General features: G+C 35.8%; 1 protein-coding gene across 6 annotated transcripts in view; it reads left to right on the top strand.

Annotated features, from left to right (window-relative positions):
• astn1 (astrotactin 1) overlaps positions 1–15275 on the top strand; it is a 348102-nt gene that overhangs the window by 48096 nt on the left and 284731 nt on the right. For all 6 annotated transcript variants that reach the window (XM_028020864.1, XM_028020863.1, XM_028020862.1 and 3 more), the window contains exon 2: positions 14715–14896. In XM_028020864.1, coding sequence (XP_027876665.1) covers positions 14715–14896 — 182 coding nt within the window. The remainder of the gene's footprint in view (positions 1–14714; positions 14897–15275) is intronic.

Genomic DNA, 15275 nt, shown 5'->3' with positions numbered 1-15275 from the left:
TTCATTTTATTTAACAAATGCACATCGATCTGAAAATATTTCCAATGGAGGCTCCAGGGAAGATCCATATTTGTAGATTATTCTAGAATTATGCAGCGGAACATTTCTTCTCAGTCTTACACTGGACACATTAATTACAGGTGACATTTTACATTAGTGTGTGGAATAAAAACGGTCAGGAACATAAAATGGTTTCTTTAAATCTTCATGACCTCAAATCAGTGGCACTGCAATGCTGTTCTAAAACACAGGTTACAATCCAAGACGAACCATGTCAAAAGCAGATCAGTGTGCTTGCATGCCATTTCTTTTATAACACAAGAACATTCTCCTTCTTTAATGAAATTTACTTATTGGGGTTTTTTAATCATCAAAAATGTGACAAAAGATAAATTTGTTATGTTATAAACAGCACACTATGAAGTAATTTTTCTTTGTTAATCTTTAAAAAAAATTATTTTTTTTCTCGTCGCAAAATGGACACTTCATCATAACTGCATGACTAATCGTATGAAAGTCAATGCTTCTTAAAGCCTGTTTCTTTGCTTGTAGTGTTAGGAATATTGAGCCTGCATGTGTTTCTGAGTGTGTAGTGTGCAATAATCGGCAGCTTGCATTGTTATTCAATCTATACGCCATTGATGTTTTGTCTAAAGCCAGTCTTCCAGTGGATGGCCATGCCTAACTGCTTTGTGGGGGCTCCAGAGTCAGGGATTAAACAAATCACAGTATTTTTCCAAAGTCTTTGCTCTTTACTGAAGTGGGATAACAAAGAGTGGAGCGTATGTAGTTCAATAGATAAAACAATACCTCAGTACAAGGCTTGCGGATTATATTCTCCTCATGGGTAGAGCATCGCGTTACCTTTTTGAAGGTCAAACATCCATCTCACACCACATAAAAGGGTAATACGTCTGCACAGGAAATATGTTGTACGTCTCGTGAAAGCTCTGGACGTTGTTGGCAATAGAAGGAAACGGTTATATCAAACTGATGGAGTAACGTAGGACTGAGTTGTAAATTACAGACACATCAATATGAGGTACTCGGCTCCAGTTCAGACACTTCATTGCAGTGATCATTTCTTTTGCTGAAGTGAAAGGAATCACTTCAGAAAATGTTCACCTTTTGTGATCCATCGTATAAGTTGGTTATGAAACCGCTAGGGTTAATTCGCTATTGCTCAAATGTTGTCCTGTTACAAAAGTCAAAAGTTTACTCTAGTGTTTTTGGTGGACTTGCAGTAGTCTGAGCAGCTGCAGCTGATGGGGAAAATGAATACAGCAGGTACCCTTAACTTGCATAGCTTTAACTTAGTAAATTGAATTGTTAATTTACAAAACCAGCTTAAAATTTTTCCATGCTCTCCAGTGAAATTGATGGCAGTTATTACAGAGCTTTTGTCCCACAGCTTTAATTTGCTCAAAACAACTAATACTAGGTCCCATTAAATATTATTCAATTTTCAGAAGTACTCTTAATACAGATAAATCTATATTTAACAGTTTAATATGTAGTTTTATTAATACATTCTGCCACAACTGGCCCTTTGAGGAAATTCATAATCTTGATGTGGCCCAAAATAAAAATGAGTTTGACACCCGTGATCTAAATAGTGCAGTGCTAAATGTATCAATTTATAATCACTTTATTTTAACCTTTGGAAAAGCTAGGCAAGTTAAGCAACTAATGCTGCCAGTCAAGCTCTAGGTAAATGTCAAGAGTCATAGAAAAGTGTTGTAGATGAAAGAATAATGGAAATTCTTTTGAATTAAAAGCATAGACCCAAAACCTCTGCCATCTTTTTTTGTTACTTTTAATCACATTTACTAACATTCAACTTACAAAAACATTTAGGATCAACTCCTTGATTGTGACTGAAATAGACAGTTTGTTGCTCGAACAGGGTTTTTATATTGTGTAATGTTTTTCCTAGTTTTAAACTTTCTCCGTCTCTTTTATAAGCATATTCTAAGAAAGACTTCAATTAATGTCATGTGGGATTTTTCCACCGATAAAAGCACCAGACACAAAAGGACAAAGAAACAGTAGCACTCTCCACACATTTGTTTCTGAAACGATTCTCAGGGTCACCGTGTAAGCCACATGCTCCATTCCGCTTGAGCAATCAAGCGCTACGATGTTTACCCACTGTAATAATCAATATGCGACATACACAGGGATGCTAACAATGATCCCTAAAGACGCATTGTGTCAAGCCAGGCTGTAGTTTTCATTTGGACAGATTTTCTTGCCAGGTCTGAGATGTGTCAATTTGCAGAGGGCGTAGGATACATGTTTCCCAAGCAAGTGGTTAACTGATTTTGAGAATGACATTCTTAGATTTACTGTTTAACCCTTTATTGTTTCAGGTCAGATAATTTTCTATTGTCAATCACAGCTCTGTTCTTCTGTCTAAACTCAAACAATACACACCGTAGGAGTAAAACTTCGTTAGGATAAATTTAACTTATGTGTTCCACTGTTACTGAATGTACAACACATTTCTTTCTGTCTTGAAAACCTTGATGTCAGCTCACCTTCAGAAAATTAGTACTGTTAGTGATTCTTGTTTTATTTTGGTAAAATAAGTCTTGAGACAATGTATGTAAGAGAAGTTGATGTTTTGAAGGTAATGGTTCTGATCTTTCTTGGGTTATTTTGATTACTGACTCAGAGAGCAGAGTGGATCCACAGGTGGCTATGATTTATAGCAGACATAAGTTGAAGTGAGTGATTTCTTTCTGTTTCCATGCTGGGCAGCCAGGTGAAATATGGAGGCAAAATTGAGGAGAAGAACCAGGAATGCTATCCTTTAGATGACAATAGATATTCTTGGCCAAGCTTGTTGTAAGGAAGATTACTTCAAAGGACACTCAAGATAAGGTTATGGGAGGTACACTGGTGGGAAAAGCAAGGAGACACTTGTTAGACAACAGATTATAACTTGAAATGTAATACACAGAGATCAATTACTGTGGTAGACTCAGGAGAAACCAGGTCCCACTGGAGAGTCTTTGAACGGCGACTTGATGAGCTAATCAGAAACAGGTGAGTTGACAGCTCAGTAGTAGAAGCTCTATTATCACAGAGAACAGCATTACAGGGACAACATGACAACACTGGGTACCTGCCATGGATTTGTATTATAATAGTGCTGCTTTTCATAATGTCTAAACTGGAAAGTTACTCAAAAACTAACAACATATCTGCTCTGAGGGTGAAAAAAAAAAAAAAATTAAAAAAATGTACACTTGTGTATGTATAAAGGTGTTTTCTGGTAGTGAGGATTTTTGCAAACTTGCACTAGTTTGTTCATGGTACTGAATATGCGACTGGAGACAAAGACCGAACTGCTCCTAAAATAGCTATGCTGAGCAAAAAGCAGCTCTCGGTACTGATGCAAGTTGCCAACATTTAAATGATTCATTATTCAGCCATTTGTGGGGAAGTCTACACATATTTATATATATATTCATGTAAATCACAGCTAGAACAAATTGCGTGACCAGACCTCTTTGCATAATGCAGATTACAGAGGAAAATTATCACTGGTAGAAGGCTGGTGTTAATTTTGCTGGGAAAGAAAAAGTGATGACTGCAACCTATGGTGCTGCTGTCTGTACAAATAGCTACCGGTCACATTTGTTAACAGTAGATAAAATTGAGCCAGTCTTCCTGTGAAGTGTGATTTTTTTTTTTTTCTTTTGCAAAGAAATTATCTTAAAAAAAGAGAGACTTGTGCGAGAAACCTTACCATTGGGTAGCAATTTAAACTTAAGCATTACATGAAGAGTTTAATAAGAAAATTCCTAATAAATGAAATCTGTATTTGTGTGAGAAACACAAGATGTAGTTGCATTTTTTTTCTTTTGTTATAATTCTGACACATGGTATTGCGCTTGTAGTCCATCTGCTGTCTTTGGACTGGTTTGCTCCTAAATGTATTTAGTGCAAATCAGTGTTATATAAACGGTGCAGAAAGAAAGCAAGAAAATGGATTTTTGAGGAACAATTGAGGAGATTGCTCTGCTTTGTGAATTTTACCCTCCGCCTTTTGTATTAAACAACCTTTTGATTCAGTTGGTTATCTGCAAAACTGGCCATGTCATTGAGTCATGAGCCTCTTTCTTAAAGTGGATTTATTTAGCAACATGAATAAGAACAACTTGTTATTCATGCAATGCTGAGGTACCTGGGCTACTTGGCAAGAATGTTAAATTGCCCATGGGGAGAGCCAAGCAATCCCCTCACTGTGTTTAAGTATTCAAGGTGACTTTACTAGCAGGGTCATTTTAATCGTTTTCTCTCGGCCATTAAACTTTTTCTCTTTTCTCAAGTAGGACTACAGGGCTTTTATAATTTGTCCTTATGAAGACCGGAAAGGTAAATTGGCAGACTAGGCTTCTGGAAAATATTAAAACATCCTTTCACAAGAGGAACATTAAAAGATGAGGCAAGTATTAAAAAAACCCAACAAATTTTCAATCAATCTACAATATAAAGAAGGACTTGCTTTTACACAAACTACTCTAAAGTTAAATCCCACAGTCTCTAAGCATGTGTGTGGGTGCATTTGGTATAAACAAACACATGAAAGCTGATGGTGGCTGGATGCCAATTAAACTGGGATTAAGGTATTTTCCAGCAACAACATATCTTTTACACATGGAGATTATGTTGTTTTCTTGAAACTGTTTTTCTACAAGAGAACAAATGGGTTGACCAATGAGACATTACAGAAATCGTAATTGCTGTTTGTCTCAGGATGGTAAATGACTCAAGTGTTTGTTTGGTTCATTGCACAGTGAGTCTTTCTTTGGGAGGACTGACGTGCATGTTGAATTAAGTCAACATACATGAAAGTGGGTTTTATTGGTAGTATGCAAATTATTTTTGATAATGGAAACAAATACTAACAGGCAAAATGATGAAGCTGTTTTGAGGTATTTAATATGTGCAAAATTGTGGTTGCATGTCCTCCTTAATCTAAAACTAGAGGCAAAAACAAATCTGATCCTAAAATAGCTTTGCTGAACTGATAATGTCTCTACATTGATGTTTGTCCACATTTAGTAGAAGTGTTTCTTGAAATTAGGATGAGTCCCACCCATATCAACATGTATGTTAATATAGATTTCAGCCTGAGCAAAATGATTCAGATTCTCAAAGCCCTGCGTTGTGCATACTCTGGAGGAAAAAGAAATTACGTTTGCTGAAAACTGGTAGTAATTCTGAAGCTGGATAAGGTTGAGGTGCAGGACGAGTGAGCAGATGATCAGGATGCCGCAGTGCCAGATTCTTTTACTTTTCAAGTGAAACTAACTGGGTAGACCTAAAAATATCTGCTTGTTTTTGATACCAATATAGTGATAAGTCAGAAAAGTATATTTATATGGACACCATGTAGTATTTTTAGAATCTGATACATTTTAAATCTCAAAATTTTAAGTATTGCATCACTCCACTGTCTTTTACAGTCGGAGAGAGAAAGAGGTTATTTATCTAATAGTTTACAACATAGTGATAGTTTTAAAAAAAAATTTAACAAATACATTTTCATAAAAGCTCCTCACTGCGGCTTTAGCGGACATTTATTTATTTATTTTATTTTTGATCTTTGATCACTTCCGTAGGACAAATGAAACCTGATGCAAAAATAGGTGCAAATTGTTCCCATCTGTGATTCTTGAAAGTGATTGTATTGCTTTAGAAACTACTCATCCTTCTGTGATTTTTGTGGAAATATTATAAACATTTGCCAGTGGTAAGCTAACATGTTTCAAGTGAAACTGCACCCTTTATTGCAAAGGTATAAGTTATGTTTCCTGTCAACATTGTTTTGTGTTTTATGTGTGAATCAAAGTGGGAAGATGGAGCTTGGCTGCAGTAAATCCCACCCAAAGTGGGCTTGGCATGTGAGTGGTGTAGAAATCTGGAGCCGAGGAGAAATGTTGGCCTAAAACAGTGTTAGACAGACTGGGGATGATTAACAGGCGAAAATGAACAAACTGGACCATATTCAACCACATTGTTTATTTTCAGCTACAAATATGGGGAGGGACATATTCCCACTGTCTTTTGTAATACACTTTAGTTTTGAATAAAGTGAAATTACATGATTGAAGCAACTCTCCCAGTTATTGAAACAACACCCAGAGTTCTACGTACCCAAAAGAAACTGACCCAAACCTTCTCACTGAGGTTTGGTCTTCTTCAGCTGTCTGCACTTTTTTCGCCTTTAACCTCCCCCAAATTGCAAGCCTCACTCACAGCAACATGAGTGAGTGCTCTTTATTTGCTCTGCTTACAAAATTCTGCATATATTGAACACGTTTAAAGTTGGAATCAAACCTATTTTCACCTCATCATCAAGTTGAATCTTTTGGTGTCTTTTGTTCTGCAAAGGTGTTCATCATAAATAGATGAACTGTGTGAAATAACTTAATATTTATAACAGATTGGTCTTCTCAGAAGCAGCCCCCGTTTAGCTCTGGCTGTACACATGAGCGGACTATGTATTTGCAGAGGTAAGCAGCTACTTATTCCACTCTGTAAATTCAGCTTAAATGAACCAAACAAATCGCTAACAGAGTATGCACTCCCAGCTTTATTTTGTTTACCTCCTTGTATAGTGATGCATTACACCTCAGTGCCTTTTATTTAAACAGCTTAACAACATGTTGAAACAGTTTTGAAGGCTCCAATCTTTGGCAACAATCCATTCCATCTGCTCCTCCTCGCTCTTTTAATAGGATTCATCAGTGTGATCGCAATCGCGGAAACTCTGCAAGGTGTGTGACATTTCTCTACTGGAGCACAGCCAAGTTGGGGCAGTCTTTTTGAATCTCATCAAACAGCACCCCATGTATTTTACAGCAGCTGCTGGCAGAGCCTCCTGTGATCTCGGCTCACCTTGAAGTGGACTATTCTTCCTGTCCCCTACACTCTGTGTCCCATGCATAATCATCCGACATGAAATTTTAAAAGAACAACTTTCCAAGCTACCACAAATTACCATTTGCCGCCTGTCTTGGTTAATGTGTAGAGTCCCGCACTGGGAAGCTCGTTAGGAAATGGACCAACTTTGATTGATTGCTCTGGTTTCCATTCTCATTCATGTAGAAAATTGGCAAGGCTGAATAAAGAACACCTTAAAACAAGGACTGAAGTGTTCCTATGGGACATGAGAGAATTTGTTTGTCTGAATTACTTTGATGGCTTTTTGTTCCTGTGTTTGTCTTTTCACACCTTTCACCTAAAGCCAGAGCTTTTGAAATTCTGAAAGAAAAGATAAATGATCTGGCCATGCCTGGACTAGAACAAAAACTGCTTCCTATTAAAAAAAAAAAAAAAAAACTCTATACAGGGCTTTAAACGCAATGCATCCTTACAAATTCTTCTTATTTTGTGTTTGTCTCTATAACTGATTCTTCTCTCTATAAAGTAAGGTTTTAGTATAATTAACATTTTGGTATAATCACAATTACAAACTTCATTTGTATTTAAACTGATACAAACTGAGACATTTTCATCTTTTCAAGTTGGCACACAACTTTGCACGGCAATGCAGCTGACAAACTGTTGGCCCATTCTCTGTTTCAGTGCCTCACCTGAACATTGAATGCTGAGAATCAAAATGGTGACCTGGTAGTGAATTTTTAAAACTTTAAAACATGGTACTGAAAGGACTCTCCATGGTCCTCTTCAGTTTGAAAAGGCAAAAAGCAAAAGAATTGTTTGGAAGCTTTTTGCAGGAAACAGGAGAAGCTAATGACTGTGGATGAGCATTCTATGCTACAAAGTAGTGCCAACAAATTCAAGTAACACTTCCAACTTTATGTACCATCTTAAAAACAAACAGTGTTTATAAAAACCTTTAAAAACATTACATCAAACATGCTGGATGTAACGCTTAATATTTCTGTTTGATACAATTTATTTTACAACTAGTTCAAGTCTATGGGTAATATTAAAATATGCAACATTTATCTTTGTGTTTGTAAGAAAGCTTCATATGCGCTGCACATTTTAGTGTTTAAAAACTAGCAGTAATTTATCAGGTTTAAAATTACATACAAAAACAGCTTTTTACAAACAACTGAAGATGACAAAAGTAAACTTGAACCCAGTCGGAAACCAAGACAACATACACAATTGACTGGAACCACCATAAGCATAGCAACAATTGATCAGGACTGTATATGAATATATTTATGTGAACCAGGATCATTTAACTGATATGAACACTTCTATCAAGTTCTAACTTGTCTATTATTTTGCTGCATATTGATCTTATGCAGGTATGGATTTTGGTTAGAAATCCAACAAAATCTCGACTGCATTTTCCTTTACTTTTTGGGTCGGCTTTTTACTTAACCCAATCATTCTTGGTCTCCTCAGCTTTGGTTTTAACAAACTCACCTGTTTTATTATCCTCCCTTTAACATATCACAGTGAAACGAGAAGTTAGAGAGGCCAACTTCCTCTGACACTGCCTGAGGGTGTGAACAGAATGACTTCGGCTATTGTTACTCTTCGCCATAACACACAGAGGAAGAACACATTTCTCTGGTGCTGTTAATACTCAGTGCTAGCACACGGTTTCATGGCCATATGGTCTCTTCCTCGCTTCTCTCCTGTCCCACTGGGTAAACAGGCGTCAAAAAACAGCACTGCTCTCAGATGGTTGTTTAGCTCCTGATCTCCCCTAAACAGATCTCTTTGCCTGTCTCATTAGTGTTGAACGTCTCGGTCAATATCTTCACATTAAATTCTCAGCTGCTTGTGTATGCTCATATTCAAAACTGGCATCGGCACTATAGTTTTTCTTTTCTAGTGTTTGCTGTCACCATGTGTGTTCATAGGTTTTAATAAGGCATTATTTCCATGTATAATGATAATCTATATATATATATACAAAATGTGGTAATGTAAAGCATTCATTAATCTAACTCATATGCTTCATTATCTAACTTGTGAGTGCCATAGAGCCAACATGCAGGCTTGTTTTGCATTCTAGATATCCTGAGCTTTTTAAATTTTAACTGTCTGTAGACAATTTCTGTTTGTTTCTTTGAAGCAGCTGGTCTTTTTTGTAAGGAAAAATAAGTGCAAAATAATTCAAATCAATGTCATTTTCTTATTGAACATAATACAAAATTGTTTCAAGATTTATGCAAGTAATACAGAAATATCACAGAAGTGACACCTTGATAAACTTACCTAATCACATGCAATGCGAGATGATGATCTGTCTGCACTGATGAATATTTACTCGCATTGCCCAGCAGAAAGTTTGGAGCAGCTGTCACCTCAGATCTATCTGACTTGTTTTGTAGAGCAATGAACGTTTAGCCAAATATGAACAGGTGATTACAAATGAAAAATTACATATAATATAATATCTGATTTTGTTTCTTTGTTGTTGTTTTATTTATTTATTTTTATCTGTTAGCATGTAGTAGTGATGAAGACTACATGCTGATTATAAATGGGGCGATATTACAATTCACAGCACAATGCATTATGGCCCCAACCAGCATGTTGTCACACTGGGTAAAACTGGGTTTTGCCCGGGTGAGAAATAACTCAGCATGAGATTAAATATTTGCTGCATAAATCAGTATGTGCATCTGCCCTCTCAGTTAGTAGGGAAAGATGTACGTATGTTACAATGTAGAATGCAGGTGAAATCACTCCATGCAAGTTCTACAACATATGCAGGGTGAAGAAAAGAAAAAGAAGAAATTTATATTTTAAATATCATCTGGTTTAGTTATGCCTTAGATTTTAGATGGTGTTTATAATCCTTCAGACTGTAAAGGTAGCATTGTTTTCCTTGACTTATTTAAAGATGTGCTACTAATAATAATGGAAGAAGTTTTCTTTTTTCTTTTAGAGAAAGTTTGAAAAACTTCACATCGTGTCACATTGCTCTGTGACTAACATCTGTACAGAATAGAATACAAACCCATCAAATCAATTAATTGAATTTAATTAATATCTTTCTGGTTATAGTAAGTATAAAACATATTGTTCAGTTCAATGCTTCTGTGATATACAAAAAGGACTCTGGGCTTCCTGCACTAATGTCACCTCTTTGATATTCAGCACTTCAGTTTTCATTTCATGAGTTTCTACATTATCATAATTCAAATAACCATATTTCCTTTTCTGAAAAATTTCCAATATGAAGCCTGATATATGCTGACAGTATAGTATATCCTTGTATTATGAACTTGCTTCTATAGTGATGGTTTCATGATGTATTGAAACCTTGTTTCCATGGTTTCAAAAAAATAAATTCAGGCATCCAGTGTCACACATCAGAACCAACATATGAAGTAAAGGGACAGAAAAGTTGTAGATATGGGTAAGAGCATTAAACTTTAAGTCTTTTGTTTTTCATCACCAATGGGAAAATTGAATATTGATTTCTTCCTACCACAGTCAAAATAATTATTTATGCCCTATTTTGTTTTATGTATTTATGTGTTTATTAATACCATAACTGCTAGAAATGTCCTCCTTTAAAATGTTTTTTGTGTAATACATTATGTATTATAATTGACATTTATGAACATTCGTATAAAATATGTTTATTTCTGGGAATATATTGCTTGAACATTGAGTGATCTTCCTGTTTCACCATTTTACAGCCCAAATAAGAAACAAGAGTTATTACCTTTGGTAAATACAAACATTATTCTAATGGCTAGAAATCCTTTTTTCCCTAAAGAATTATTTAAAAAAAATATATAAAATATTTATATTATCCTGAATGTCTGTCCCTCATTGCTTAAAGAAGACTCAGAACTATCAGAAGTATATTTTGCTATTTTTGTCAACCACCTTGTTTATTTTAAAATGTGCAGTGTTGCCACCCTCTGCACAGGTACTGTCCATTTCCGTATCCCTGGATTGAAGTTTAGGCTTTCAAAATGTCAAAGACTGTAATTTTATTGAACTTCATAGGCAATAAAACTCTTTCAGGCTAAATGGGTCAGCAAATTTACATTCAGGGGAGGTTAACGAGTAATGCGGCGTAATCAGATTACTTTTGATTTACTTAAATTGCAGTAAGTGGCCACCCTGTTTTCTTTCCCTTCCTCTCCACCATTCTTCTAATTCCTCTTTGTGCTTTTCCATCTTAGCCTTCATCCCTTTTTTCTTTTCTTTTTTCCCTTCTTCTCTGCTGTGTGGCACTGAATGCAGTCCAGTACAATGGTGGTCTCATTACTCAAGCTCTCATGGCAAACTAGTCTCGAGGGAGAGCGAGCACACTTTTTAAAAAAGTGCCCTGTCACATTGAGGCACATGATTTGCATTTAGGTTAAAAACCAGCCAGGACTCCTAAATCTTATTTACAGGCAGAGGGAACTCCTTCGTCACTGCGCCGTTGGGTCATCAGTTATTGTCAGACCTAATCTTGTTAAACTCGCCATTTTAAACACACACATATCCACGCACACATGCATCGCTGTATTAGTGAAAGCAAACAAAGTGTTTTTGTTTGTAAACAGGTTATAATCTGTATGAGGGTTCTGGCCATTATCCAGCCTTTTTTTGTTGTTGCCAATAATCAGCCTAATGGGTTGTCTGACAAAGTGGACTGATGCTCACACAGTGAGGTGAAGCACTGAATTATAGTTGTATGCATGTACTGCCCGGGCACAAAATATTAATATTAGCTTTTATCATAAATAGTTTAAGGCAGGTAAGTGCTTACATGGATGGTGACGAGAGAATAAGTTGACCATCCACAAACGAATGCATTCAGTTTGCCAGACGGTTTAAATGGGAATCACAGAAGGAAGAAGGAAAGCTTTTTTTTTTTCATTCAGGCTTGTATATTAAAAGTTCACATCAACATAACAAGCTTTATGCTGCTACACTTACACACAGTAGTTTGAACATGATATTATATGCTAATATAAAAAATTTAATGAATGATTGCAGAACCATTTTATCATGCTATGTGCCAGAATTTGGATGGTAATGCTCCCACTGCCAACAAAAGTAGTAACATGAAGTGATATTTGACATGCAGAACAAAATTGGGGAAAAATGCCAGCTTAATTACAACTGCTAGGATGAGGCACATGGGCACTAGTAAAAAAAACAACAAAAAAACTAGGAATTGCTAAAGAGCTCGTTCTGATCTTCCCAGATTTTTTTGCAGCGTCTAAAAATTGGTTCTACATGAGTTCAAACATAAAAAAACCCAAAATAAAATAAACGTTTGTGCAATATTATGTCCTGTCGTTGTTCAGGGATAAGCGACACTGGGACAAAGGTCTGAAATTACTGACATTTTTAGTGATGTCACTATATTATTTTTCTTTCTCTGTACTTTATGATCAAATGTAACGTGTTGTGCTGTTTACATATTTTGCATCCCACGTATTACCTGAATTAACTATCATGACATTGTTACAACATCTGAGTAGCACAGCTGTAATATCTGTAGAATATGTGCCTTTCTACATTCCAGAAATCATGTTTAAAATATTTTGTGGCTGTGTTTGCTACAATACCAGATGTGTAGAAATGTGTTGCTGGAGCATTACATTCTTAAAGTAACATGATTTTAGTCCAGTGAAATTAATGTCTGAGGCATCAATATGGCTAAATTGGGATAGTCAAGTTATGCTTTTAATTAAAATCTGAAAAAAATGGTTTTATGTCTGTTTTTAGAATTTGCTAAGGCCCTCAATTACTAGTTGTGTGAGTTTGATGTGTTCATTAATATATTCAGTATAGATCTAGAATACAAACAGGCTTGACCTGTAATGACTACAGTATGTTTACCTTTTAGGTTAAATGAAACGGATATGTTCAAGCCTTTGAGCTTTGAGCATCCATAAAGTGCAGCTGCAAATGCTGTGCTACTCGCCTCTGAAGTTTTTCACAGTGGGCTGTAAAAGCTTGTGATCAGCAGTAAAATCTTGCTTGCAGCTATAGATCCTGGGTAGTAATCAGTTTAAAAGTCTTGTGTGGCATAAGGTTAGACTGTGTTTATATATAGATCTCATTCCGAGGTTTTTCATTTTGTTGTAGATTTTGCAACATGGGAGATCATTGATATTTTCACACTTTGTATCAACACTCTTCTGCAGCTTTCCAATGCCGCCTTCTATATATCTGGCAACTTTTTGGACACATATCTTTTGTTTTTCTGTTGATCAAGCCCAGTCCTGATTGAAATTATGAGGAACCACAGCTGTTCTTACAACATGTAAAAGACTTTGATATCTGGCAGATGGTTCTTTAATGCACTGTGGCCCTTCAGTTCATCATTTATCTGTGCTGTCCACTGTGGTCATCAATGCTGCTTTGATATCTTTGTTATATGATGTATTATTTAGCAGCTCTATATATAAACTCAGTGATACTGTCTCTTGGAGTGGTGCTCGTTTCCATAGTAAGTTGTCAGCAGTACAAATATTCACACTGTCTAAAATAAATGATGTAATAGCATTAAAGTTAACTTGAGTTAAGATCTTTGTTGTGAAAATATTAGATTTAGCCAACAATAATAAAACTAAAAGTCTGTGTTCACTAATGTTCACTGATGCCAAATATTTAACGGATAGTCACTTCAAATAAAAGTGTACAGTTTTTAGCTTTGTTTGTCCACTTATTTATTCACCTTATAATGTATTTTTCTGCCTATTTCTTGTTTTTTTCAGTTTAGTAGTTTTGTAAAGATGGTGTTGCATCCTTTGATCACTCATAATTAAAATCTGATCCTAAATTTCATGGGCTCTATTGATTTAAAAATGTCTGCAGAATAACTTTTTCTGCAAATGATGAATGTCCCATTCACACCAGATGAACAGTGTACTACCTGTTGTGGTTGACCTCCCCAAATTCTCAAATATGCACAAAACTAGTTGAACATGCAGTATGCTCAGCCTCAGTGCTGGGAAGTATCAGTTGGATTTCAGTCTTTGGTCTTTTGGTGCACGCCTTCAAGTATCCTTCATGAGTTTAGTGTGATGTACAAAACAAAGAAACATCCAAAAAACTCAGTCATGCATTCTTAATGTTTCTACTTTATTCAATCTGTGTGGGGTTTTTGGCATACATCACTAATATAACAAACTAGAGGTGGAGGGTATTGTCTGGGGAATCGAGGTTTGACTGAAGCACTGTGTTTCTCATGCTCCACTGCTTCCATAAACTCTCCATTTAATCATTTTTGTCTGTGAGATTTAACCTTAGTTCTTTTTTTTTTATACCTGAGAGAGTGGTTTTACTTCCAGACCAAATCCTGAAACAGTCTAAACTGGGAAAGATCCATCTGGCATCAGTTTTAATTTGGTCATATTGATCATTTCTGGGCAGCGTTATCTGCATGTATGAGGAACTGCAATGTAGTTAGAATTATTCCTATCACAATTTCTTTGGATACTTAAAATGGTCAGATTGACTGCTACCTATCAACTTTAATAATTTCTCTTTATCCTGTCAGTACTTTATTTTAACACTTTTATGGACTTGTTCTAATGTCTAAGCTTAGTCATTATTGTACATTTCTGAATTTTGAGCTGTAATATACTTAGAAAAAATCCAGATTTTGTTTTGCTTAAAAAAACTATTAACATTGATTTTTAAATAATTTTTGTTGTTGTTTTGGTGCAGATCAGTTACCATTGCAACAACAGACAGTTTCTCATCTGTTGCGTCTTGTGTTTTGTAATTGTTAGAGATCTCTGGGAACTCAGAGGACATCCCTCTGGTGCGCTGGCGGCAGCAGTGGCTGGAAAATGGCACACTTCTTTTCCACATCCACCATCAGGACGGCAGCGTCAACCTACCCGAACCAACTGAAGACCCGGCCAACGATTCCACGAAAGAAGAGCTGCGCATACTCCACATCTCTGTGATGGTAAACATTTTTATTCAGGAAGCTCACAAGAGTATGATAATGAGAATTTTATTAGACATCTAAGTTGGAATTTTATGTTTTTACTATGCAAAATGAGACTTTAGGTTGATCTGACCAGGAACAGACATATGTACTGTACAGTACTTCAAGTATATAAAACTGCAAAACTACAAAGATGTTGGGTCCTGAATAACAAACACTTTTAGGAAGCCCAGAAATTTGTAAAACATTTCTGTATGCCATTGTTTACTTTGTCCTATTGTTCAGAAATCTCAATATGCACATTTTCTTTTTAAAATGCCTATTTGTCATCATATTTATTCTTTTTTAAAACAAATCAAATACATGTAATTAACTCAGATTATTTTTTAGCCTTTGC

Source organism: Xiphophorus couchianus, chromosome 6, assembly GCF_001444195.1.
Source record: "Xiphophorus couchianus chromosome 6, X_couchianus-1.0, whole genome shotgun sequence".
Lineage (NCBI taxonomy): Eukaryota > Metazoa > Chordata > Actinopteri > Cyprinodontiformes > Poeciliidae > Xiphophorus > Xiphophorus couchianus.
Note: the sequence above shows the minus strand (reverse complement) of the source record. Positions and strands in the feature narration are given on the sequence as shown.